The sequence below is a fragment of the Chlamydotis macqueenii genome, chromosome 28 (assembly GCF_036417535.1).
Source record: "Chlamydotis macqueenii isolate bChlMac1 chromosome 28, bChlMac1.mat, whole genome shotgun sequence".
Classification (NCBI taxonomy): domain Eukaryota; kingdom Metazoa; phylum Chordata; class Aves; order Otidiformes; family Otididae; genus Chlamydotis; species Chlamydotis macqueenii.
In genome coordinates, this window is record NC_141583.1 from 815955 (window position 1) to 839700 (window position 23746).

The window sequence follows — 23746 nt, forward strand, 5'->3', positions numbered from 1 at the left end:
AGCCCCGGCAGACGATGGCGCTGGCGGCCCTGAGCAGGGCCAGGCTGGGCCGGGCCTCGGCGTGGGGGCTGCTGGCGGAGATAAGAACCGGTTCCTCCAGCCCCGCGGGGCGCGGTGCGGCTGTGGCCGAGTCCCGGCCTGCGGCTGCCCCCCAAAACCCTCACCCCCCCCGCCATGTTGGACCCCTGTGCCCTGCACCCCAGCACCCCAGCGCGGGCCGGGGTCCCCCGTTGCGCTGCGGCCGGGGGACACGCGGGGTCGGGGCTGGGTGCGATGGAGGAGCCAGCGCGGGGCGGCGATGGGGACGGCCCCGGGCGCTTGGGGTGACCCGGGGTGGCCTTTCCCGGTCACCCCGTGGCTCGGGACAAGGAAGGCTCCCCGGTACGCCCGGGGGCACCAGGGCTGCCGAAACCCTGGCCCTGCGCGCCGCCGAGCTGACAACACGCCTCTGGCTGAGCCGGTGCCTTTATTGCGGAGCTGGATCCCAGCGGGATCCGCCGGGTGTACTGGGGGGAACTGGGGGGTGGCGGCGAGGGGGCTGTGCGTTTTGGGGACGCCGTGGCCGGCTGCTGCGGGGCGGGGACGGGCCCGAGTCAGGCGTTCTCCCAGAAGAAGGTGTTGCAGGCCACGGTGAGGGCGGCCACCAGGACCACGTACTCCTGGAAGTCCACCTCCCCGTCGCCGTTCTCATCCAGGTCCTGCATGATCTTCTCCACCGCGCCCGCGTCCTTCTGGGTCTGCCAGAGGGGTGACAGCGTCAGCCCCGCGCCTCGGCGGCCCGCCGGGACGCTGCGGCCGCGGGGCGCGGAGGGAAAGGGGGGTCCCGCGCCCCTGGTCCGTACCTCCAGGAAGCAGCCCAGCTCGCTCTGCAGCAGCTCCTTCAGCTCCTTCTTGCTCAGCTTGTACTTGTCCCCCTCTTTGCCCGAGTAGTGGTGGAACACGTTGATGAGCGTCTCCATGGCCCCTTCCAGCTGCGATGCCATCGCTGCGGCTGCGGGGAGGCACCCGCCGCGTTACGGGGAGGGGCGGCCACCGGCCCCCTGCGCCCCCAAATCGCGGCCGCCCCCTGCCCCGCGCCGCGGCCTCCACCCCGCGCGCTTGGCGTGGCGCTGAGCGCCGGCCGTGGGGGTTTCGGGGCGCCCGGCTGCTCCCCTGGGCTGCGCGGGGTGCTCCTGCGGGAGGGGGTCCCGGCCGGCTGCCCCCTCGCAGGGCACCCGCACCCCGGCCGGGACCCGCGCTCACCTGAGCTCCCCGCCGCGCCGCCTGCTGCTCCGAGTGCGCCGGGCTGGGCCGGCCGGAGACGTTAAATAAGCTCCAAGCCCCCTCCCTCCGGGAGGATCCGATACCGGGGCTGGACAGTCCGGCTGGCACCGCTGGGCCGCCCCGCGCCGCCTTCGCGGGGGCCAACGCGCGGGGAGCCTGGCCCCGCAGCGCCTCGCCGCCCCGGTCGCCCCGCACTGGTCCCAGCGTGACGCAGGGGAGCCTTTCCGGCCCCACCGGTGCCTGTGGGGCGATGGCGGGCAGGGGGAGGGCGCGCAGCGATGCTGAGGGTCGTTTTGGGGGGCTTGGGTGTCCCTTCTTGCCACCCCTGCGGCCCCGGGGGGAAGCGGGATGGTGGGGGGCACGGGGACGTGTGGGGCGGGCACGGGGACGCGTGAGGCGGGCATGGGGTCCTGCGCTGGGGTCCCTGGCCCCGCGTCGGGTCCTGCGCCGGGCCCTGGCTTCGCTCGTGGCCGCGGCCCCCGTGGCACCGCGGCGCCCGCGCTCTGACCCCGCGGCGTCGCCCGTTGGGCGCTCACCGGCATCCCCCAATCTGTCAGCACCGCCGTGCCGTGCCGGATCCGTCCCCGGCCCGACGAGGCGCGGGTATCCGGTGTCCTCGGCCCCGCAACGGGAGCCAGCCGGGGCCGCGGGGGGAGCCGCTGGGGGCTATCGAGTGACTCGGGCCGGGCCCCCCGGGGCCGCCCGCTCCCCGCGCACAGAAGGGCCTCTTGTCAAATTAAAAAAAGCCCCGCGATCCCAACCCGGGGGTTGCTCCAGCAACGGCTCGGCCAAGAAACCAGATTCCCGAGCTGGCGTCGGCGACGCCGATAATCCCGACCGCGCTGCGGCGTGCGGCCAAACCCGCCGCGGCTGCTCCGCGAGCGCTGAGCCCCCAGACTCCGGCAGGCATCATCCTCCCCTTTTTTTGGGACCCCCCACCGGCGCGGCGTGGCGTGGCATGGTGGCTTTTCGCAAGAGCCGGGTGGTGCCGGGCTCTTTATCCCGGATTCCAGCCCTAATTGGAGGCTAATTACAGCCTGCTCCCGCCGCTTCCATCGCCCGCAATTCCCGGCCCCGCGGTTGGGAAACGCCGCGACTGCGCGGCACCCCCAGACCCACCCTGGGAACCCCAGACCCACCATGGGGATCCCAAAGCCACCTGACCCCATACAACCCCCCCCCCACTGCCCTGTGCTGGATGGGGGGACTGGGGGGGCTGGAGGGTTTGGGGTGGTGGGCAGGGTCTGGGGGGGGGTCCCTGTCCTGCACCCGGGGCAGCTAAGGTGGCTGCCAGGGGGGTCCCTAGCTGGAGGAGGGGGGTCCCAGATGGAAGCGGGGGTCCCAGATGGAAGTGGGGGTCCCACATGGAAGTGGGGGTCCCAGATAGAGGAGGGGGTCCCAGGTGGAAGCGGGGGTCCCAGATGGAAGCAGAGGTCCCAAATGGAAGCAGAGGTCCCAGATGGATGTGGGGGTCCCAGATGGAAGTGGGGGTCCCAGATGGAAGCAGGGGTCCCAGACAGAGGAGGGGGTCCCAGACCTCTCGGGAGCTGCTCCCCAGCAGGACACAGCTCCAGTTTTTGGCGTGGGGCAGGGAGCGGGCCCAGGGGCTCCTGGGCCTGGGGCCGGGGAAGCGGGAAGGGACGGCGCTGGCACTCACTGGGCCGTGTCCGTGCGGGGCTGGCGGCAGCGCTGCCCCTGTCCCCAGCGCGGCTCGGCAGCGGGCAGGATCCGGCCGCCCCTTTCGGGAAAGCCTGGCCCCCGGGGGCTGCGTCGCCTGCCCAGTTGGGCAGCAGCTGCCCGTGATGGGAACTGGCATTGCCGCCTGGTCCTGAGCTTAAAAATAACCCGACCCCCGTCCTGGCGGTGGGCACGGAGCCAGGGCCGCCGTGGCCTGGGCACCGGGCCGTCCATCCCATGGCAGGGCCAAGCCCCCCGGGGGCTTCAGCTGCGCTCGGGGGGCTCTACCCTGCTCGTGCGGACCCCCAAACCTCCCTGGAGAGCAGATTCGGCCAGGTGTTTCCCAAACAGTGGGACTGGCCGGAGCTGGGCGCCCGAGGGTGAACCCTGATGCTGCAAGGGCATGGCGTGGGTGCCGGGGGGTCTGCCCCAGGTGCCCGAGGGTGAACCCCGACGCCGCGGGGACATGGCGTGGGTGCCGGGGGGGTCTGCCCCGGGCGCCTGAGGGTGAACCCTGATGCTGCAGGGGCATGGCATGGGTGCTGGGGGGTCTGCCCCGGGTGCCCAAGGGTGAACCCCGACGCCGCGGGGGCACGGCGTGGGTGCTGGGGGGTCTGCCCCGGGTGCCCAAGGGTGAACCCCGACGCCGCGGGGGCACGGCGTGGGTGCTGGGGGGTCTGCCCCGGGTGCCTGAGGGTGAACCCCGACGCCGCGGGGGCACGGCGTGGGTGCTGGGGGGTCTGCCCCGGGTGCCCGAGGGTGAACCCCGACGCCGCGGGGACATGGCGTGGGTGCCGGGGGGTCTGCCCCGGGTGCCCAAGGGTGAACCCCAACGCCGCGGGGGCACGGCGTGGGTGCCGGGGGGTCTGCCCCGGGTGCCCAAGGGTGAACCCCAACGCCGCGGGGGCATGGCGTGGGTGCCGGGGGGTCTGCCCCGGGCGCCGAGGCCCCGCTGCCTGCTGCGGCGGTTCGGGCCATGGGGAGCACACGCCCGGCGTGCCCGCGCTGGCAGGTCCCCACGACGAGCTCTTACCAAACCGAGAGCGGCGAGGGGCATGCCAGGAGCTTTACACACAGCTTGGAACAGGTTTCAGCCGCTGCGACTCCCCGTCCTCTGCTCTGACCCAGCTAAACCAGTTGCTCCAGTTGCTGGTGCCGGGGCTGGGCTGATCTTGTCTCCCTGTCCCATCGCTGGAGCATGGAAGAGGCTTCTCCATCCCTGGGATTTGGAGGGGGGGGCAGCTGTTGGGGGCCTGCCCTGCGAGGGCCGGGGGCATCACGATGGCGCTGGGCACCCGGTTTTGTGGCCTCCAGTAGCCACGCTCCCCTCCAAGGAGCCCTGGTAGCCGCGGTGGGCACAGGTTGGGCACAACACCAGGACTGGGACGCCTTGGGAGATGCCACCTCCCTGGGATGCAGCTGCACCCCAACCCCGAGCTGTCGCCCCGGCACGCGGGGCCCCGCGATGCTCCGTCACCTCCCGGCAGCGCTGGGGTCCCCGGGGCCGGGTCACCGGTCCCTGCCGGCGGGGACGGGCCCGAGCGGGGATCCCGGGCTCGAGCGGGAGGTGCCGTTTCTCCCGCCACCTGTGATTTGGTGGCATCCCGTCGTGGGACCGCTGCAGCGCCTGCTGCCTCCTCGCCCCGTCCAAGCACCCCGAATTCCAGGGGCGGCGAGTCACGGGCCCGCCTGGCTCTCGGGGCCAATGATTCACCCCAAACCTGTCCCCGTCCCTGTGGAGCCTGACTCACCCGGCGGTTTCCCAAGAGACCATCTTGGTCCCCTGACGTGGGGCCTGGCGGAAGTCCCGTCCCCGTCCCCCCGTCATCCCGGGGAGGGGTATGGGCCGGACGGGGCTGCAGGAAGCCAATTCCTCCTCCGTGAGCTGGTGTGACGGCCGCGGGGTGGGGACCGGGCTGCCCCATGCTGCCGGAGCCTCCCTGTGCGTGTGGACAGGTGGAGTGAGTGCGTCAGGGCTCAGCAGAAGCCAAGCCTGTGACGGTGGCACTGCGCCGGGGACCTCCTTGCTCTGGGTCCCCAAAACGCTGCTGGTGGGGTGTTCCCAGGCTGTGCCGGCCTCCCCAGGACCCCACTCACATGCGCTTCCCGGGGGGGCCGCTGGCCCCAGCTAGGGGACATCCCCGCCATGCTCCGAGCAGAGACGGTCCCCAACGTCCCCTCCGTCCCGCGACGGCGTGGGGGTACGGGATGTGGCTGGGAACGGCGGTGCCCTGGCGCGGAGCTGCTGGGTCTCCCGCGTGGCAGCGTGCCAGCGCTGCTGTGTTATAAATACACCGTGATTAGAGGGGAACGCTCGGGCAGTCCCAACCCCCTAATTAATTTGAATTAATTAATTTTTACAGAGCCCACTATTAATAGGGATGATGTCAGCGGGCGGCTGAGTCACAACTCTCACTCTGTGCGGGTCGAGCCCGGCCCCGGGCCCGCAGCACCGCTGGCTTGCGGGCTGCGACGAGCCACCGCACCGGGGCACGGCGGGACGCGAGCGGGGCGCTGGGGGCCGCGTCCTCATCCCCGGCCCCGCAGGGATGCACTGGGGGGGTTGAGACCTTTCCCGCGCTCCCAAAAAGGTCGGAGCGACGCTAGAGCCCCGCGGGACGCTCCGGAGCGATCCTGCTCTGCCTCTCGTGTCCCTCCGCTCTGCCCCGTGGTCCCATCCTGCTCCGCCCAGGAGCATCCCCGCGGCGGCCGGGGTGGGTTCCCAGCAGCGGGGCCGAGCGCTGAATTTGGTCCGCTGCCCGCGTGGGGAGGGAGCGGAGGACGTCGCGGCGCTCGGGCGGCGTCTGTGTCCGGCTGCAGCAGGAAACCCAACGCTGCGGCGCGGGGGGACAAAGCGCCGCGCTCCCCTCCTGCCTCGCAGGGGACAAAACCTCTCGGGGGGGCCGCAGCCCGCCTGCATCTCTGCCCGCAGCCCAGGGGGGTGAGTAGGGGATCGCTGCCCGCGACGCCGGCCCCACTTGCATGACGAGAGCAGCGCTGGGGACCCCCGCGGGAGCCCCGTCCCGGGGCGGGGGGCTGGCAATTCACCTGCTCCCCGGGGAGCACTGGGGCGGAGGGGCAGCCCCCAGCCCGGGACCCTGCTCAGCCCCGCAGAGCTGAGCTGAGACCTTGCAGCCTCGCTGCACCCTGGGCTGGGGAAGGGGAGAGGGACCCCTCATCCCAACGCGCCCCAGGTGTCTCCTCCCCGGGACGCTGCGGGGAGTGAGTGCGTCGGGGCTCAGCAGAAGCCAAGCCTGTGACGGGGGCATTGCGCAGGGGACCTTCTTGTCCTGGGTCCCCAAAACACCGCTGGTGGGGGTTTCCCAGGCCGTGCCAGCCTCCCCGGGACCCCACTCACGTGCGCTGTCCCGCGGGGGGCCGCTGGCCCCAGCCTTGCTCCCTGTCGCCCTGGGTGCCACGCTGCTGTGGGGACGCCAGGACGCCGCCTCCGACCCCCTGTCGCCCCCTCTCCCTGCAGCCCCAGGCCGCTGCCGTGCCCCGGCGCCATGGCCGCGGGCCAGCTGACCGAGGTGGAGATGGCCATCGAGACCATCGTCGCCGTCTTCGTCACCCACGCGGGGAAGGAGGGCAAGAAGGGCACGCTGACAGCTGGCGAGTTCAAGGAGCTGGTCCAGCTCCAGCTGCCCAACCTGACGAAGGTGAGACGCGGGGCGGCGTGCGTGGGGTGGCTGGGTCCCGCTGTGTCCCCCCGTGCTGGGGGGCTGCTCCCGGTAATCTGGGATTTGCGAGGAAGAGCGAGCGGCAGTCCCCGCTCCCCACATCCCGCTCACCGGGGACCGGGATGCGGCTGAGGCTCCGCTGCTGTCCCCGCAGGACGTGTCCCTCGAGGAGAAGATGAGCGAGCTGGACGTGAACAACGACAAGGAGCTGAAATTCGGCGAGTACTGGCGGCTCATCGGGGAGCTGGCGAAGGCCGTGAGGAGGGAGAAAATGGGGAAGAAGAAGTGACGGGGCTGGCGGGGAGACCGGGCCAAGGCGGAGTGAATAAAAAAACTTTCCCTCAGCCTGAGCATCGCTCCTGTTCCGAGGGGGGGCCCCATCTCCTTCCCCACGGCCCGGGGACCAGCCCGTGCCCGGTGCCATGAGCGATGGCTCGGGGCTCGCTCCGCGCTGGGACGGCTGCCGCAGCGAACCCGTGACAGAAGGGGCCGTTCCCAAATGGCCCTCGCGCCGGTCTGGCCTAAGGGGTGCCACCCCGCGCCCCACAAACGCCTTCCTGTGGGGTTGCTTAGCGCAGCCCCGATGGGCGGCAGAGATGTGGCCGGGAGCGGGGTGGGGCTCTGGAGCATCTCCGTCAGCGACGCCGCGGCGGCCGCGGGTGGCAGCCACCTCCAGGACACCCACGTCCGTCCTCTCTGGGGTCTTGGGTGGCGTGGGGAGGACGCGTCGGCTGGCGCAGCGTGGCCCAGGCTCAGCACCCCTAACCAAGACCCCGCTCCCGACGTTCAGCTCCGAAATCCCAATGCTGACGGGGAATAGTGGAATCCCTGTCGTGGGGTGACCCGTCCCCGAGCCCGCCGGGGCCCGGAGCCCACGTAGCCGTTCCCAGGCGGCACGACACGGCCGGGCTGGACGCAGAACCATCGCTGTGGCCTGGAAGGAGGCGTTTCCCGGCCCCACGCTGGCCCCGGGCCAGGCTGGGAAATGAGACGCCTTGCACCACACCGCAGCTGGCGGCGCGCGGGAGCTCCCACTCACACCTCCCCGCCGTATAAAACCCCGGCGCGCCGCAGCCCGCGCACACCCAGGACAGCCCGTGCAGCAGGTAAGTGGCCCATCCGCCGCTGCGGGATGGGGGTCCGTGCCTGGGGGGTCTCGCCGCCCCTCTGCACCCCCCCTTGCTCCCACGCTCGGCTCTGCCACGACTTGCCGCCGGGGCAGGGACGCTCCCACCGCCGGGACGTGTCCCAGCAGCTCGCCGCATCCCTTCCTCGCCCTGCACTGAGCCCGGGTGCCAGAGGAGGGGAACCTCCCCTCGAGCCGAGAGCTGAACCGGGCTTTCTCCCCCTGCCAGCTCCCCAGGACCCCGGCGGAGAGGACACCCCCACCGCCGCCACCGCCGCCGCCGCCGAGGACCTACAGACCCCGCGAGGAGCAGCATGGGCCAGTGCAACTGCCGCAAGAAGCGCAAGGTCCATGAGCGACGCCGTGGCATCGGGAGGGCTGGGACCCCACGGCGGGGCGCGGGGGTGACCCCGCATGGCCCCGTCCCTCGCAGCGCAGCCCTGGGCGCGGGGTGACTCAGAGCAGCGCGGCTGGGCCAGCCCCGTCCCGCAGCCAGCGGAGGAGCCGGGGGGCTTTTTCGGGGTTCGGCGACGCAGCCCTGATGCTGGGCAGAGGGAACGCGGTGCCGCGGGCCTGGAGCCGCTTGAAAGCTCGGGGAACCAGGAGGCTTTCTCCAGCTCCCGTGGACGCACCCGTGGGAGCCGTGCTCGCTCCTTGCCCCTTCTCCAAGGATGCCCGACGGCAGAAAGCCTCCTGCTTTCCTCGGCTTTCAACCGGGACGCCCCTGCGCCCAGTGGCACCTGCAGAGGATTTGGCCCTGGCCGGTGGGGCCGGGGCACTGAGGACGGCTGGGTTCTTCCGAATTGCCGTGGCCTGATGCGGTTGAACGGTGTTTTGAGGGGAGACCGCGGATGCTGAGTGAATCACCGGCTTTTTCCCTCCAAACGCTGCTTTGGCTGATTGGCACCCGTGGCCGGGGAGCTGGGCGCGCGGGTCGGGCCGGTCTGTGCCCCCCGCCCTACCGGGGACGGGGTCTGCAGCCCAACGGGGAGGGAGAGGGACCCGTCCCAGCAGGCGTCCGGGCCGTCCCGGGCACTGACTCACGCTGCCACCCGCCACTTGTGCAAAGGAGAAGAAGAACCAGTCGGGACGGCGGCGACGGCCCCCGCGCGCCATGGGTGTAGCGCCCGGAGACGCCGGGGTGGCTGAGCCTCGCTGGCCCCGGGCAGGGAGAGGTCCGGGCAAGCAGAGACGGGGGGTGACATGCCCGTGGGGAGGGGTGGAGACGAGGTACGGCAGCTGTAGGGGGCTATTGCAGCTGGGCAGAGGTTGTATGGAGGGACGCAACATCTGTACAGCGGGGTCTCACATCTGTACGGTGGGGTCTCACCTCCGTATGGTGGGGTCTCATCTCTGTATGGACTAGTCTTGCATTTGTATGGGGAGGGGGTCTCACATCTGGGGAGGAGGTCTCACATCTGGGCGGTGAGGTGTCACATCTGTACGGAGGGCTATCACGTTGATAAGGAGGTTCATCAGATCGTTGTGGAGGGGTTAAACATCTACTGGCAGTGTCCCATCTACGCAGGGGCTTGTCCAGTCCATCGGGGGGGGGGGTCCCATCCCTGTGGGGAGGGGTCCAGCCAGTGCTCACCCTCTCTCCCCTCGCGCAGGACAACCAGGAGCTCACCGACGTGGAGCGGGCCATCGAGACCGTCATCAACCAGTTCCACTGCTACGCGGTGAAGGGGCAGAAGGAGTACCTGACGCCCAACGAGATGCAGGAGCTGGTGGTGCAGAAGCTGCCCCATCTGGGGAAGGTGAGGCTGGAGCCCGGGGGTGGGCAGGGGGAGCTGGGGTGGGCACGGGCTGCCTGCGGGACCCCGCAGCCGCATCACCCCGCTGCTTTTCCCACCCCTCCCGCAGTGCGTTGGACCCCTGGAAGAGAAGATCGAGTGCATGGGAGACCCTGACGAGGCCAAGCTGGAGTTCGGAGAGTACTGGGACATGATGGGGGACGCGGCCAAGGGCTGCCGGAGGAAGTAGAGGGGGGTGGGGGACGGGAAGGCACCCGAGGCCTCAGGCTCTGCACCGAGAAGCGCGAGAGGCTGCTGGTCCCAGCGGGATTTGCCTGGGAAAACGTAGCGTCGCTCCTGCTGGGGCTTATCTCCTCCCTGCGTCCCCGGCCGGGGCGGAGGGGTCCCCCTCCCTGGCTCCATCCCTGCCCTCTCTCGGTTCTCCTTCCCGTCAGGAATCCTCCCTTCCCATCCCCAGCTCCGGCCGCGCTGCGGCGGGAGGGAGGTGGCAAGGGGGTTCCTGGCCCTGGCTCTGGAGCCGCCCTTCTCCGTCCTTTGCTCCAGAGCCTTTCCCCCTGGGGTTGTCCCGAAACCCCTCCGGTTGCAGACCCCCCAGCCCCGGAGCATCGCCGTGAGAGGGACCCGGCTCCGTTCCCCTAAAAGCCCCTGGGTGCGCGGGCTCCCCCGCCCGTCTCCGTGCCCTGTCGCCCGACAGGAGCCCCTTTGCCACTGCTCTGCCTTGTGCTCCCAGCATCTTCAGGGGCTTCCAGGGCTCTGGGGTCACCGGTCGTGGCCTGGGGTCCCTTCCCTCAGAGCGGGGACCGTGGCGCCCTGTGCCTGCCCGGGATTTGGGGTGCTGCGCCGGGGTGGGCTGCCTGCACGCTGCTCCCAGGCTCGCCCCTCTCCAGGGATGCTGGCCCCGGCTGGCGGCTGGGCTCGGGGCTGGGAGGGTGACGGGTCGTTACCAGCTTGCGTCACTTGCAACCATTTTTGTATAAATTAATAAAGGAAAATACCGGAAAAAAACAGCTGGAATGGGGTGGCCTCGTTTGTCCTTCGTGGGAGAGGGACGGAGGGTGCAGGGAGGGATGGGGCTGCAGGTGGGGATGGGGCCGCAGGGATTGAGGTTCTGAGCATCGCTCGCTGCTGGGTCGCACGGCCCCGCCGGCCCCGGGGCAGAGCACGAGGGTGCAAAGGATGCTGCAGGCGTGCAAGGGATGCTGCGGGCGTGCAAGGGATGCTGCAGGTGTGCAAAGGATGCTGCGGACATGCAAAGGATGCTTCGGGCATGCAAGGGATGCTGTGGGCACACGAAGGATGCCGTGGGCATGCCATGGGGTGCTGCAAGCGTGCACGGCGCTGCGGGTGAGTGTGAGCACTGCGGGTGCGTGCAGCGCTGCGATGCCCACTGTGCTGCGGGTACGCGTGGCACTGCGGGTGCGCACGGGGCTGAGGGTGCGCACGGGGCAGCGCAGGCGCCCGCTCACCGCGGTGGCTTGCTCCTGACGCTCCCCACCACTGAGACCCCACAAGCAGAGCCAGGGCCGTGCCTCCGGACCAGGCACCCCAAGGGCTTTAGGCACACGTCTTCGCGCTGGGCTGGAAGGAGCTCGGAGAAGACCCCGAAATCTTGAGCTCAAAAAGAGCCAGGAGCCGGGAGGCCAGCAGCGAGGTGCCGCCCATGCGGGGAAAGCGTGAGATTTCTGTGTAATTACGGGAAATTAGAAACCAGTAAACGCCACAAAGCGGGGGCTTTGCTGGGATGGAGCAACTGGCTCAGGAGGGCGAAGGAATGGGCTTGAGAGGGCGCAGAGCACCCTCTGAGCCTGCTTATCCCACCTCTCCTCTGCCACCCGGGACAAGACCGCGGTTCCCGCCGAGCTCCGCGCGCCGGGAGAGCCTGTGGGCAGCCCTGGAGGCGCAAGGGGGATGGGGACCCCGAAAACGGCGAGGGTGTGGGCTCCTGTGTCAGCTCGCGAGGCTTTGTGCTGTGGAGAAAGGGAAAAAAAAAAAAGATGAACAAACCAAAACCAAACTAAAACCCAGAGAAATGTGATGAAACTGGAGGCCGGGATGGGTGGCAGGTGACCGACACCGCGGCTCGGCCACGGGCCGCCCTTCGTCTCCTCTCACCTTGGGGTGGATTTCACAACGAGAATGACTATTTATTGTTCCTGCCTTGGAAATAAATACATGGAAATTAAGCAGAAAGGTGTGGCGTGCGTTTAATTAGAGACAGGAAATGTGTCAAATGGTTGGGGTGATGGTGGGGGGGGAACGGGGAGCCAGCGCTCCTGGATCCTCTTCCCAGCGCCGGGAATGCGCCGTGGGAGTGGGGACTCCTGGGTCCTCCTTCTGGTTTGGCGAGCGGCTGGCCGGCGTGACCGTGCGCTGTCGGGAGGACGGCCATTCCTGCGGCGTGAGCCGTCCTCGATAACTATCTGTTGCATCTGGAAAGTCGTCGGATGCGGCAGGAACGGCTCGGCCCGTGCTGGGGCTGTCGGTGCCCCTCGGTGAGGCAGCGCCGGCCACGCATCCCTGGGCACCGCGCTGTGGAGAAACTGGGAAATTCATTAATCCGCACTGGGGCGGCCGCTGCGTGCTGGGGCAGTGCTGGAGCCCGTGGCGGCGGGCACCGGAGACCCCCCAAAGCTGGGGCTGGGTGCCCACCCTCTGCAGAGGGTCCCGTGGGGCAGTGACGTCGGTGAGACGTCCAAACTGCTCCGCATCCTTCAGCTCTGCAGCTGGCAGGGAGCAGGGGAGAGGCGAACGCCGCCGGGGCGATGGGAACGGCCGGGAACACTCTCGCCGTGGGTTCGGACGGGACGTGGCTGCTCCGAGAGCGCGCACACGCCCTGGATGCCTCGTAAAACCCAGGGCCTGGATGCGGTTGTGACATCTGCCAGGCTCTGGAGAAATGAGAGGCCGTGACTCAGAGGTGAGCTGTTCGCCCGCGGGGGCCGGGAGGGATTCCCACCCTCCCGGGGTGGCGCAGCAACGACACCCCAGCGTCTCGGCCGAGGATGGGCTCGCTCCCTCCCAACCGAGATTAGGAAGGAGCCAGTGGAGAGCCCGGGTGACACACGTCGCCTTTTCCGGGACAGGAGTCCCAGAGGTGCTCTGAGCCTGCGAGATACCATCTGCATCTCCAAACATCTCCCAGCAACGCCTGTATCTCATCTGGGCATCGAATCGCTGCGCCACGGCTCCGGCAGACACGCAGGGCTACAATTTGCAGGGCCAATTAATTACGGATGTGAGTTTACAAGCACAAGCAGCAGCTGAGAAGCGCCATCCCTGTCCTAGAGCATCCGGAGAGCTGGATGCGGCCCTGCTGGGAGCTGGTGCCCGTGCTTCCAGGGCTCCCGGGTCCCAGCCAGCCCCTCTCACCCTTCAGAATGAGCGGTTTTGGTTCAAATAAACATTTTCCCCCACCCTTGCCGGGCAGTTCCTGTGGCACAGAGGGCCCGATCGGCACCCCTCGCTGGGTGTACGGGGTGGTTTGGAGCGGGGCGGGTGGTGGGGATGAGCCGCGGGACGGAGGAGCCGGGCTTTTGGCTTTTTGGCGGCGGGTTTCCATCCCCAGAGCTGGGCTGGAGTTGTGCCCAGAAACCCACTGCTGCCAGGAGCCCACCGCCCCTTCCAGTCACGGGGTCCCTCGGGGTGGCCCCCAAATGCCTGCCGTCACCCCACGGCCATGTGCGGGTCAACCCCTGGGAAGGAGCCGGAGCCTGCTGCGGGTCCCGGCTTGCGTCGACCCATCTGGGTGTTGCAATCGCGGGGAGCCATTTCCCAGGTGAGCCCCAGCTGAGGAACGCCCCGAGCACGTCAGGGAGGGGTGGGAGCCTCTTTAAAAGCCTGGCCGGGCCCAGCGGTATGGGTGCAAGGTGAGGAAAGAGCAGGCGTCACTGGCTCCTGCTGCCCCTGCTGCCAAATCGGTGACAGACGGACACAGCGGGACCCCCAGACGGAGCCAGGTGAGGCTCCCAAAAGCCAGCGCCGGGACCCTTGGGGTTAATATTCAACTGGGAGCAGCCCTGGGACGTGTCGCGGCAGGTTGGGCGCTGGAAATCCCCCGAGCCCTTCGGCAGCACCGCGTGTGCGGGGCCGGGGTGGAGGGGACCCGCCGGACGCTGGCGGGGAGCCGGGACGGGGGCAAGTGGCCTGGGACAGGGCTCGGCGGCGCCCATCCACTGCTGCCTACAGAGAGCCCAGCACTGGGGTTCCCAGTGGGGTCCAGCCCCTGGAAAAGGCCGTTTCCCATCGCTTTGCCCACGGCCGTGCCGGGGCTGAGCCCGGCTGCGGGCCCGGCTCCGGGCACCGGTGCTGGTGGGAAGGAGAGGGAGAGGCGAAGGAAGAAGGGGGCACTGCGGCGGCAGCAGGAGCGGAGCAGCCGACGAGCCCCATCCTGCCCATCCCGCCTACCCGGCGCCCAGCCCTGCCGCGGCGGTGCCAGCGTCCCCGTGCCGCCGTGACCCCGTCCCTGCGCCGCAGGCCAGCCCCAGGGGAGCGCGGTGAGGCTGGGGCGCAGGCGACGGCGGGGCCGCGCGGCTGGGCCGGTGCCGTGAGTCAGCGTGGAAGCAGAAGCCAGGACGCCCCAAGGATGGCCTGGGTGCGGGCAGATGCCGGTGCGGGGTCCGCATGCGGAGACCCCGGTTGGGTGGGTGTGTGGTGGGTGCTCTGGCCGCGTGATTAGCTTTCGTTGGCAATTAACGGCCTGTGACGAGGAAGGGCCAGAGCCGGAGGTCTCCAGCGAACAGCTCTCACAGAGTTGTGCCGGGCACTGCGGCTCGTGGGGGGACGACTCAGAAGCCACCCCGGTGACCACCACCCTCCAAACGGGCGACCGTCCCGGTCCCGGGATGGGATGTGTCTCCTGCCACCACCCTGACGTGCCGACTTCCTTGGCGTGGGGCTGAACTGAGGAGGCTTGGTGCAGAGAGAGAGGAGCCGTGAGGCAGGTTTGGGGTGCGGGGCAGGTCCCGCCTGCTCCCAGAGGGCTGCAGACACCCTGCGGGACGATGCTCCCGGAGTGGGAGTCGGCACTGGGCCACCCCTTTGGGCTCCACGCGTGCCGTCCCGTTGGCTTCCTCCAAGACTCGTGCGGCCACCGCTGTTGCAGGGGGTCGGTGTCACGCCCCTCCCGTAAATCCGCACGGCTCCAGGGAAACGACGGGGAGCCGCACGCCCCGGCTCGCCTGGTGCCACCAACGGGGCAGGAAAGAGCCAAGGCCGGACAAGGTGACGCCGTTTCCGTCCCTGCCCGCGTCCTGGCCAGGATGCGGATGCTGGACCCCGTGACGGGGACCATCCTGTTGGGTCCATCCATAGAAAGGAGCTTCCTGGCTTGAGGCGGCCTCGGAGCTGCGGAGCAGGGACACTGGACGTCAAGCAGGCAGGAGGAATTGGACGCCGGGGTGCGGGGGATGCCCCGGTTGGGCTGGCGGGGGGCTCGGGCGGGTTCAGACCTGCCCCACCAAGGTGTTCCCGGAGCCGTGAAGCAAGAGGAGGGCTGGCCAGTAATTCCTGCCCTCACCCCGCCGCCACCGCATGGCTCCCAGCCCCATTCCTCCCTAATGAGCCCTGGGAACCGTCGGCCGCGGCCCTGGCGCTGCGGAGCCCCGCGGCCCCGGCGCCGTAATTGCCACCCCGTCCTACGTGTGGGGGCGGATGCCTCGGGGAGCAGGTGGGGCGGCTGGCGTGGGGCGGGCGCTGAGGCCGGGAAGATTTTTGGGGCCGCGCGGGGAGATGAGCACCCTGCACGACGGGGCTGCGGAGGGTGCTTGGGGGGCTTGCGGTGACCCCCATGCGCGAGCGATGGCACCGCGAGCTTTGGCAGCACCGTCCACTCTTCTACACCCTGTTCCCCAACACGGGCACGCAGAGGGTCCCACCGGCCCCGTGCCTGACCCCCGTCCCCGCAGGCAGCCATGGCGGAGTGCACGGAGCTGGAATGGGCCGTCCAGGTGCTGGTGAACAATTTCGACAAGTACTCGAGCCGCCGCTGCTGCTGCAAGAAGCCGCGGCGCATCAGCAAGAAGGATTTCCGCAAAATGCTGAGCTGTGAGCTCAACCACATGCTGACGGTGAGGCCGGGGAGCGCGGGGCCGGGAGATCGGCTCCTCTCACCCGCATGGGGTCCCCCCCTCCACCCTGCATCCCACTTTTTCGGCCGGCCCGGTGTGAGCGGCTCCGCTCTCTCCTGCAGGACACCGGGAACCGGAGAGCGGCCGACAAGCTCATCTGCGACCTGGACGAGAACAAAGACGGGCGCATCAGCTTCGAGGAGTACTGGACCTTGATCGGCGGCATCGCCAGCCCCATCGCCCAGATCATCCGGCAGCAGGAGCAGAGCGTCAAGCACACCAAGTAGCCCCCTGCAGCCCAACCCTCCCCGGGCTCGGCCCCCGCTTCTCCACAGCTCCCCGCTTCTCGCCTTTTCCGCTGCCGAGCCCGGCCCTGAGCCCCCGCTCGCCCCGCCGCACCTCGGTCTCCCGTGGCTTCGCCGACCGAGCCACGCCGGCGCGCAATTGGGGCGGAAAGAACCCGCGGGTGGGAGCTGGGAGGTGTGAGGCCATCACAGCCTCGGGGGGCTCCTCCTCGCCCCACGCCATGCCATCCCTGCCCTCATCCTCCTCCGCAAGCCCCGTCCTTGCTGGGCTGCCAGGCAAGAAGCAAAGGGAGGGGCTTCCCCTCACCTAGGACACGAATCCCATCTGTTCTCAGACCTCTGGGGCTCGATCCCGCTCGTGGAAACCCCGTGACGACCGGGATCCCCTCTCCCCTTGGAGCTCCCCCTGGAAGTGGGGGTTCTCCCAGGGAAAAGGGTGCCTTTCCCCCCGCCCACGCTGGTGAAGGGTCTGCCCTGCCTGCTGCTCTAGTCCTTTGGTCTCAGGGAGCGGCACCGTCCCGTCCGGGCAGCACCGCTCTGGTTATTTATTGCAGCAATAAAGTTTGGAGGAGCAGAGGGTGACGCCGAGGCTCTGCTTTCCCGGGGGCGCACTGAGTGGATGCGGGGGGCCGAGGGAGGGGGTCTGCCCTGTCCCCTGTCGCTCACACAGTCACAAGACGAGCGATAACACCCGTCCCAGCCCTCTGGCCTCGCAGGGCCGGGCTCCCTGGGGGTGAGCGAGCGACCACAAGGTGTCAGCAGACACCACGGCCTCACAGCACCCTGCCAGCCCCACAGCACCCTGCCAGCCCCGCAGCACCCCAAGCCACTGTCTGGGGCGCAGGGTACGGCTGCTGCTGCCGCACGTCCTGGGGGACCCCGTCCACGTCTCCATGCGGGGTCCCGATGAGCTTGGAACCACAGCCCCGCATCCCTGCCCCGCGAGGTCATGGCCGCCCCGATGCCGGCGCATCTGGGGTGACCCCAAATCCCGCGCCGCGTCTCGGTGCGTCGCATGCCCCACACCTGGGATGGGGACGGGGACAAGCCCCATGTGTGCCGGGAGACCCCTGGTCTGGGGGCGCTCGACGGGGAGTGTGTCCCAGCCTGGTTTGTGACGCCCCATGACGCCCACGCTGCTGGCGGCCAGCCCAGGCCGGCAGCCCCAGCGCCTGCTGGGGATTTTCCACTGGGAGGGGACTTGGCCCTGGGCCTGCGAGCATGGCGGCAGCCCCCTGCGACCCCCTGCTCCATCAACGATATCGGCACCTTGGAACCGGGACCCCCGTCCCCTTCCCCAGCCAGCCCCTCGCCCACTCTGCCGCTCCCCTCCCCGCTGCAGGAGGGTCGCTGCCTCCCGCCTGTGCCCCTGCCCATGCCGCCCACTTTCCCCTGCCCTGCAGCACCGGGGGGTCCCAAAAAAAACTGGGGGTGCCTCCGTGGAAGACGGCGCAGCTGGGCAGGGCTGGGGCTGAGTCACGGCGGAAGAATCCCGCTGGGGCGAGGGCAGGGCTGGTGACTCACTTCGCTGTTCGTGGGGCTCGGCACCCGGACGCTCGCACGGGATCCCAGCGATCCGGCGGGACGCGGGGTCGATTCGTGGGGTCTCTCCAGAAGGGACCCTCAGGGCGAGGGGCAGCCAGCCCCCGACATCTCATTTCTGGAGGCAGATGGGATGCATTGAACGGAAACAATTCAGGATGCCCCCCCCTCCGCGAGCACGCTGTCCCACTGTACCCGGGCGTCTGGGCGGGGGCTCGGAGCCGCTGCAGCCCCCGTGCCCGTGCTGGTTGGGGCTGGGGAACAGGGGGTCGCTGGGCCAGAGGGAGAGCGTTGCACGGGCTGGGGGTGGTTTGTGTGCTCGGCAGCTGCGCCCCTGGGTGCTGCTCCTGCGAAGCCGCAGGGCACTTTGCACGGCACTATATGGCGGGTGGCGAGGGGGCAGCGTGGGGCCGCGGGACAGGGATGGGGCTGCCATGCGCTGCAGCTGGCCCCGATTTAGGGAGCTCGAGCCCACACTGCTGTCCTCGTGTCCCCAGCGGGATCAGCTCCGGGCACCCTGCGCCAGCTGCTAACCCAGCCCGGGTGACGCACCGGCCTCCGGGTCCCACGTGGCACAAGATTTGCAAAAATGCCCCAAATTGGTGCTCCTCTCAGTCCTCCCCATCTGCTGGATCTCTGGGAGAAGGAGGAGACGTTTCCTCTGCAGTCACCAGAGGCTGGCAGGTTGTCTGTCGTTGAGATGCTGGAGGCCAGGCCACCTCCGGTTGCGCCACACAAAGATTGACCTCGGTCCCCTCCTCCAAACCAAACAGGCTCTCACGGACGTGTGGCAACGCAAAAGCAGCTGGGGGAAAAGCCGGGTGCCCTCTGCCGGGATGGGGATCGCCCCGGAGCAAGCCCTGGCCTCCAGCATTGCCGCCTTCCACACGCGCGGGGGGCAGAGGGTGACGGGTACCAGCTGTCATTGGGTGAGGATGGGGACACCCGGGGCTGAGCCCCACCAGCATCCTCACGCCTCTCCCCGCTGTCAGGGAAGACGTGGGGGGTCAGGGAAGAGCTCGCTCTCCCCCAAAATGGGTTTCCCCCATCTGCTGACACCACCCGGGGCGGTTGGTGCCCTACCCGTGCCACGTCCAGCGGGCGCCGTCCCTGACCCCGCTGACGCTCTGTGCCAGAAACAACGGGGTGAGCGCAGCTTCTGGGTGCTGCTGAGGGACCTGGGGGACGACGAGGGTGACACGATGGATTTCAGGGAGTGCGTGGTCCTCCTGGGCGGCCTCCGCCTGCTCTGCAACAATTTCTGTGCTGGGGCTCGTGGCCCCACCAGCCAGCACGGGACCCCACCTGCCAGCCTGAATAAGCTGCTGTCACCCCCCCAGCCCCGCTGCGGAGCCCGTGTGTTTGCGTTGGGGTCACCGGGGTGGGACTTCTTGGGACCATCTGTCTTGGGGAGACCAGGGCCACCCAAAAAACCTGGTGGTGTGGGGGACAGCGCAGTCACGGCTTAGAGGGGGACGTGGGCTGGTGACCAGCTTGCTTCTGGGAGCCCCAAGGGATGCTCCAGCCCTTCCCAGCCCCTGCATCCACCCTGTGACTGTGCCTTGGTCCCCAGACTCCCTGTCAGGACCAGTAGCTCCTTCCAGTAGCACCCAAACCCACTCGCCTCGCTCTAACAGGATCACACAGTTCGTTAGGCAAAAATGAGGCGCGGGCGAAACCACCTGCACGGAGCGGCTGGGAAAGCCTGGAGGGCTGCGCGGGGCGCGCGGGGCAGTGCCGCCCCCGCCGGGCTATAAATGCCCGGCGTGCTCCGGCTGCGGCACCCCGGCTCCTGGCTGCTGCCCGCCCCGCGACGACCCTGGTGAGTCCCCGCTTCCCATCCCCGCGCGTCGCCCGCCGCGCGGCTCGGCTCTCCAGCTGCCACCCGCACCCCAAAACGCCTCGCCGAGAGGCGGCAGGGTCGCAGCTGCCCCTCTGCAGCATCGCGGATGCATTTGGGCGGGGTGGAGGGGACAGACCCCTCGTCACCTCCCCTGACCCCGTCCCTGGTGCTCTACCCTCAGGAAGCTGGCGATGGCGTGTCCCCTGGAGCAGGCGCTGGCCGTGATGGTCACCACCTTCCACAAGTACTCGGGGAAGGAGGGGGACAAGTACAAGCTCAGCAAGGCCGAGCTCAAGGAGCTGCTGAACAAGGAGCTGCCCGTCTTCGGGAGCGTAAGTGGCCGCGGGAGCGTGTCCCTTCGCGTCCTTCTAAGGTGCCCGGGCGCAGACGAGGGGTGTCATAGGGGCAAACCAACCTGGGCTCTTCCCGCATAGCACGGCGCGAACCAGGGTGACGCAAATCGCTCTCCCAATTTCCCCAAAGCGCGCGAGATGGATGTAGCCTACGTGTGACATGCGGCGACCTCGTGCACCGGGGCAAGCAGCGGGGAGGAGGAGGAGGGATGAGACCAGGGGGACCTGAGCTGGAGCACACTCAAACTGAAGGGAAAGTTGGCTTTGCGGCACCCGCAGAAATATCGATTGGCAAAGAAAATCACGCTCCGATTTAAATTTTTTAGTCCTCCCCCCCCATCCGCCCCGTGTCCCTTCTGGCTTGCCCCACACCGCAGATAAGCCGCCTGCGTTTCTAAGGGCCACCTCCTTCCAAAGCCAAAGAGAAAACCCTCCTTTGAGGGAGGGGAAAGGATGGGGAAGCCCCTCAGCCATCCCTGCCCCCCGAAACTGCTGACCCCCATGGCGCTCTCCCCCCTTGCAGAAACAAATGGACGAGGTGGAGTTCAAGAGGCTCATGAACGACCTGGACCACAACAAGGACAGCGAGGTGGACTTCAAGGAGTACGTCTGCTTCCTGGCCTGCATCACCATGGGCTTCAACGAGTTCTTCAAGGACGGCCCCCCCAAGCAGCCCCGCAAGAAGTGACCCCGCTGCCCGCCGCGGCGCCGCGGGGCTTTCAATAAAAGCTTTTCCGAAGCCTCGGTGTGCGTCGGCGGGGTTCTGTGCGCCGTGGGTTAGCGGGCAGCCGGGTGACTCATGCCTTCCACCGGCTCCGTGGGATTTTCCACCGTGCGACTCAGCCCCCAGAAGCATTTTTTTCTCTGGAAAAGCCTGAGCAAAACAGCTCGGCGCCGCCTCCAAGCAACGTACTTGGACTTCTCCCCCCGAAATATCCTTGCTGGCTGGAGGAGGGGCTCAGTGCACACTGAGCTCTAAACACACAAGCTTCCCCGAGCACAGCTTGGCTCGTTGAGGAGCTGCAGACCCTCAGCCCCCTTGGGACAAGCCCATGCGGGGGGAATGGCACTGGTGGAGGTCCACCTGAGCCCCCCAGGTTGGCCACGGAGCCGTGGGGCTGCAGACGAGCCACGGATTCCTGGGCGCATCAGGCTGTGGTCCCGGCCGGGAAGCACAGGGCTCACCCCACCTTCACCGCCCCATTGTCCCAGCAGCTCCGGGCAGGTCCGGGCTGGTTTGGAGAAGGCGTTGCAGCTGCTTGCCGGCTTTTCCCAGCGCCCCAGAGAAACCACCCCAGGTTCAGAAAGGCCTTACAAATCCTCTGTGTCATCGCGTGGCAGGGCGAACCCCGGGGCAGAGCCACTCCCCAGGTCCTCCCCAAGCCCCCGAACCCTTCCAGCAGCTCCAAACTTCACTCTGCCCCCTCCCAGGTCCTTTATAAAGTGCTCCCCAGCATCTTCTGCCCCCTCCCAGTGATTTACACCAGTTTGCACATGCTAACAGGGAGACGAGGTTCGGACTTGGGGCTTTCTTTTCCCAAAACGGTCCTCAGAGAAACCCCTGACCTGGGGAGATGCCGTGCGGTGCTCGGGGAGGTTTGGCATCCCGCCGGACATCGGAGCAACCCGGAACCAGCAGCGGGGCTCCGTCCCCTGCTTTCCTCATTCCGGTCACCGCACCAGCAGGTGCCCTTGTCCTGAGGGGGCTTGGCCGGGCTTGGGGACACCCAGGGTATTTGGGAGCCCTCACATGGTGGCAAACAGCCAGGTCGCTCCACGGCAGGGGGGTGCAAACCACCGGCTCCTGGCTTTCCTCTGCAGCCGCCCGACACGTGCCTGGGACACGCAGACACCAAAATAGCACTCTGTTACACAACGGGGCGTTGTGACGCGCTGCCCTCGCGGTCGGGGAGCAGAAATCACTTGCAGTCCCGTTAAAAACCCAAAAAAATCCTCCAGCCGAATGCCAGCACAACAACAGGGCTGGGACAAACCCCGCCAAGGTTCGTGCGGCCCCCGGGGATGCCGCCAAAAACCTGCGTGCACAGCCTCTCACCCCGCGTTGACATCGCCCGCCCTCGATGGCAGCGGGGGGACGAGACGCCCACCGCCACCCCTGCTTTACCCCTTGTCCCCAGGGATGCTCCGCGGCAGGGCGGTCCCCATCTGGTGCCAGGGGCGCGTTTTGCCCTGTCTAACCCAAACCAGCCCCCCTAGCAGCGCAGGGGGGGAGGAGGATTTGGCAGGGCCAGGGCTGCTCCCAGGGTTTTCTTTCCGCCTTCGGTCGCTGGAGCAGTGTTGGCGCCTTCCCATCCCGGCTCTGGGGGAGGCGTCCCGGGCGGGGCTATAAATGCCACAGCCCGAAACCGGCTCGCCTCCCGCCCTACCCGTCCTCCACTGTTCCGTTTCAGCTGTCGGTGAGTTGACTTTTCCCTACAACACTCCATTCCCCCTCTCCCCGCTGTCTCTCCGGATGCCTTCCAGATGTTGCTGATGGCACGGTGGCCCCATTTTGGGCGAGGGCCCCTCCGCCGAGGTTTTCCCCCCCTGAGGCTGCCAGGAGCCAAGCTCGGGGGCTGCGTTTCGCCTGCGAGGGCTGGGAAAGTGCCCGCGCCCCTCCCTCGTCTGGCTTGAGCAGGAGGGGGCCTCTGCCTCGCCCCGCGTTCTCCCCTCCGGCACGGCTTTTTTGGAGGTTGCTCAGCGCCGGTACCAACACGGCAACGCCCAACCTGGCTGCTAGCAGGAGGGTGAAATTAGGGAGGAAGCGGTGGTGCATCCCGGAGCGTGCCCGGGAGCGGGGCATCGGAGCAGCCGGAGTGGTCTGGGGGTAGGGGGAGCCCACCAGCCCCCCGACACGGGGTTGTCTGGGACACCGAACCCTGCCCTCACCCGCTCGTGCTGCTGCTGCCTCCAGGCTCGCTGGCATCCCCCATGGCATCTCCCCTGGAGCAGGCGCTGGCTGTGATGGTGTCCACCTTCCACAAGTACTCGGGGAAGGAGGGGGACAAGTACAAGCTCAGCAAGGCCGAGCTGAAGGATCTGCTCATGAAGGAGCTGCCCAGCTTCAGCGTAAGTGCGAGGCAGAGGCCATCACGTCCCGTGGGTGATGCTGGGACCCGGGGACGCGGCCCATGACGCAAAACCCCATTTTAACTCCCTCTTGCCCCCGGGCAGAGACAAACCAGTGAGGCCAGCTTACAGCAGCTGATGAGCACCCTGGACAACAACAGGGACAGCGAGGTGGACTTCCAAGAGTATGCCACCTTCCTGGCCTGCATGGCCATGATCTGCAACGACTTCTTCCAGGACTACCCCGACAAGATGCCGCGCCAGAAGTGAGCGTGGGGCACCGGCCCCGGGCTGCGTCGCCGCCCTGGCACCCTCCTGCTGTTTTCCTGATGCTTTTTCAATAAAGATTTCTTTAACCAAAGTCCTCTGCATGCTCTACAACGGAGGTTTCCTTCCCCAGGGACAAGGGTGCTGTCGCGCTAGCGAAGACCCCGTTTCCGTCCCACGTGCCCATCGTGGGTACCGGATGACGAGCGGGAGCAAGAGTGCTTCCCAGCTGGAGTTTGCTCCGCCACAGCACGGGCACCGCATTCTCCGAGCCCTCGCAAACCGCCGGCGGGGCCGATCCCCGTCGGCCACGTTAGCGTGAGTCAGCGGCGGGCTCTGCCTGGCGGCACCCTGCCCCGCAGCCACGATAACGGCTGCGTGGCCGTACGAGGCAAGGGATTCACGCCTCCGACCGGCACCGTGACAACAGCAATGGGCGAACGACTCTCTTTTAGCTCACAGAGGGTCAGCGTCTGGCCCCCCACCTGCTGCGCCGTGGGGCAGGACCTGCCGCCTTGGGAAGCCACCCAGGACCCTCGTCCCTTCCCCACCCCAAGTGACGTCGTGGGGAGCAGGGTTTCAGCTGCGTTCCTGCTTGGGGTGGGGTTATGGCGTGCGGAAGAGCGGCTTCCCCGCGCACCCAGCCAGCCCCCCCGCGCCACCGGCATGGCAGGGCTTGGCGCGTGGCTATAAACGCGAGCAGCTGCGCAGCTACAACCCTCCCTTCCCCGCACCAGAGCCTGCCCAGCTCCATCGGTGTCTCTGTTTCCACCCTCTGATCCCTTTTCCCCCCTCCACT

At 68.4% G+C, this 23746-nt stretch overlaps 6 protein-coding genes across 11 annotated transcripts; 5 read left to right on the forward strand and 1 right to left on the reverse strand.

Moving 5' to 3' along the window:
* Positions 1 to 449: 449 nt before the first annotated feature.
* On the reverse strand, positions 450 to 4128 carry S100A1 (S100 calcium binding protein A1). Of its 4 annotated transcripts, none has more exons than XM_086768192.1 (3): positions 3974 to 4128; positions 843 to 991; positions 450 to 737 (listed from the first exon to the last, which is right to left on the reverse strand). In XM_086768192.1, the coding sequence occupies exons 2-3, from the start codon at positions 981 to 983 to the stop codon at positions 594 to 596; spliced, it is 285 nt and encodes a 94-aa protein (XP_086624318.1). In that variant the 5' UTR covers positions 984 to 991; positions 3974 to 4128; the 3' UTR covers positions 450 to 593. The 4 variants fall into 4 exon arrangements, with proteins under 4 accessions (XP_086624318.1, XP_086624320.1, XP_086624317.1 ...); XM_086768194.1 differs by lacking the exon at positions 3974 to 4128 and adding an exon at positions 2921 to 3079; XM_086768191.1 differs by lacking the exon at positions 3974 to 4128 and adding an exon at positions 2801 to 2920.
* Positions 4129 to 5754: 1626 nt separating this feature from the next.
* On the forward strand, positions 5755 to 6963 carry S100A13 (S100 calcium binding protein A13). Its single transcript, XM_086768190.1, has 3 exons — positions 5755 to 5881; positions 6425 to 6599; positions 6775 to 6963. The coding sequence occupies exons 2-3, from the start codon at positions 6447 to 6449 to the stop codon at positions 6907 to 6909; spliced, it is 288 nt and encodes a 95-aa protein (XP_086624316.1). The 5' UTR covers positions 5755 to 5881; positions 6425 to 6446; the 3' UTR covers positions 6910 to 6963.
* A 488-nt stretch (positions 6964 to 7451) lies between these two features.
* S100A14 (S100 calcium binding protein A14) lies at positions 7452 to 10510 on the forward strand. Its single transcript, XM_086768171.1, has 4 exons — positions 7452 to 7726; positions 7976 to 8093; positions 9360 to 9506; positions 9613 to 10510. The coding sequence occupies exons 2-4, from the start codon at positions 8061 to 8063 to the stop codon at positions 9730 to 9732; spliced, it is 300 nt and encodes a 99-aa protein (XP_086624297.1). The 5' UTR covers positions 7452 to 7726; positions 7976 to 8060; the 3' UTR covers positions 9733 to 10510.
* Positions 10511 to 13359: 2849 nt separating this feature from the next.
* S100A16 (S100 calcium binding protein A16) lies at positions 13360 to 16447 on the forward strand. 3 transcript variants are annotated; one of them, XM_086768168.1, is made up of 3 exons: positions 13360 to 13459; positions 15407 to 15568; positions 15691 to 16447. In XM_086768168.1, exons 2-3 carry the CDS (start codon positions 15413 to 15415, stop codon positions 15853 to 15855), a joined length of 321 nt encoding a protein of 106 aa, XP_086624294.1. In that variant the 5' UTR covers positions 13360 to 13459; positions 15407 to 15412; the 3' UTR covers positions 15856 to 16447. The 3 variants fall into 3 exon arrangements, with proteins under 3 accessions (XP_086624294.1, XP_086624295.1, XP_086624296.1); XM_086768169.1 differs by lacking the exon at positions 13360 to 13459 and adding an exon at positions 14803 to 14877; XM_086768170.1 differs by lacking the exon at positions 13360 to 13459 and adding an exon at positions 14851 to 14899.
* A 2710-nt stretch (positions 16448 to 19157) lies between these two features.
* Positions 19158 to 20320, forward strand: LOC104481298 (protein S100-A4). Its single transcript, XM_010122446.2, has 2 exons — positions 19158 to 19590; positions 20135 to 20320. The coding sequence occupies exons 1-2, from the start codon at positions 19450 to 19452 to the stop codon at positions 20297 to 20299; spliced, it is 306 nt and encodes a 101-aa protein (XP_010120748.1). The 5' UTR covers positions 19158 to 19449; the 3' UTR covers positions 20300 to 20320.
* Positions 20321 to 21896: 1576 nt separating this feature from the next.
* LOC104481297 (protein S100-A4) lies at positions 21897 to 23041 on the forward strand. Its single transcript, XM_010122444.2, has 3 exons — positions 21897 to 22028; positions 22526 to 22680; positions 22786 to 23041. Exons 1-3 carry the CDS (start codon positions 21962 to 21964, stop codon positions 22948 to 22950), a joined length of 387 nt encoding a protein of 128 aa, XP_010120746.2. The 5' UTR covers positions 21897 to 21961; the 3' UTR covers positions 22951 to 23041.
* Positions 23042 to 23746: the final 705 nt, after the last annotated feature.

Excerpts from the sequence above, each read along its gene's own strand:
- S100A1 (XM_086768192.1), bottom strand. The coding sequence starts at position 983 with ATGGCATCGCAGCTGGAAGGGGCCATGGAGACGCTCATCAACGTGTTC. Across the intron at positions 738-842 it reads AGCTGGGCTGCTTCCTGGAG|ACCCAGAAGGACGCGGGCGC; the intron begins GTACGGACCAGG and ends CCCCTCTGGCAG.
- S100A13 (XM_086768190.1), top strand. The coding sequence starts at position 6,447 with ATGGCCGCGGGCCAGCTGACCGAGGTGGAGATGGCCATCGAGACCATC. Across the intron at positions 6,600-6,774 it reads AGCTGCCCAACCTGACGAAG|GACGTGTCCCTCGAGGAGAA; the intron begins GTGAGACGCGGG and ends CTGTCCCCGCAG.
- S100A14 (XM_086768171.1), top strand. The coding sequence starts at position 8,061 with ATGGGCCAGTGCAACTGCCGCAAGAAGCGCAAG. Across the intron at positions 8,094-9,359 it reads ACTGCCGCAAGAAGCGCAAG|GACAACCAGGAGCTCACCGA; the intron begins GTCCATGAGCGA and ends CCCCTCGCGCAG. Across the intron at positions 9,507-9,612 it reads AGCTGCCCCATCTGGGGAAG|TGCGTTGGACCCCTGGAAGA; the intron begins GTGAGGCTGGAG and ends CCCCTCCCGCAG.
- S100A16 (XM_086768168.1), top strand. The coding sequence starts at position 15,413 with ATGGCGGAGTGCACGGAGCTGGAATGGGCCGTCCAGGTGCTGGTGAAC. Across the intron at positions 15,569-15,690 it reads AGCTCAACCACATGCTGACG|GACACCGGGAACCGGAGAGC; the intron begins GTGAGGCCGGGG and ends TCTCTCCTGCAG.
- LOC104481297 (XM_010122444.2), top strand. The coding sequence starts at position 21,962 with ATGCCACAGCCCGAAACCGGCTCGCCTCCCGCCCTACCCGTCCTCCAC. Across the intron at positions 22,029-22,525 it reads CTGTTCCGTTTCAGCTGTCG|GCTCGCTGGCATCCCCCATG; the intron begins GTGAGTTGACTT and ends TGCTGCCTCCAG. Across the intron at positions 22,681-22,785 it reads AGGAGCTGCCCAGCTTCAGC|AGACAAACCAGTGAGGCCAG; the intron begins GTAAGTGCGAGG and ends GCCCCCGGGCAG.
- LOC104481298 (XM_010122446.2), top strand. The coding sequence starts at position 19,450 with ATGGCGTGTCCCCTGGAGCAGGCGCTGGCCGTGATGGTCACCACCTTC. Across the intron at positions 19,591-20,134 it reads AGCTGCCCGTCTTCGGGAGC|AAACAAATGGACGAGGTGGA; the intron begins GTAAGTGGCCGC and ends CCCCCCTTGCAG.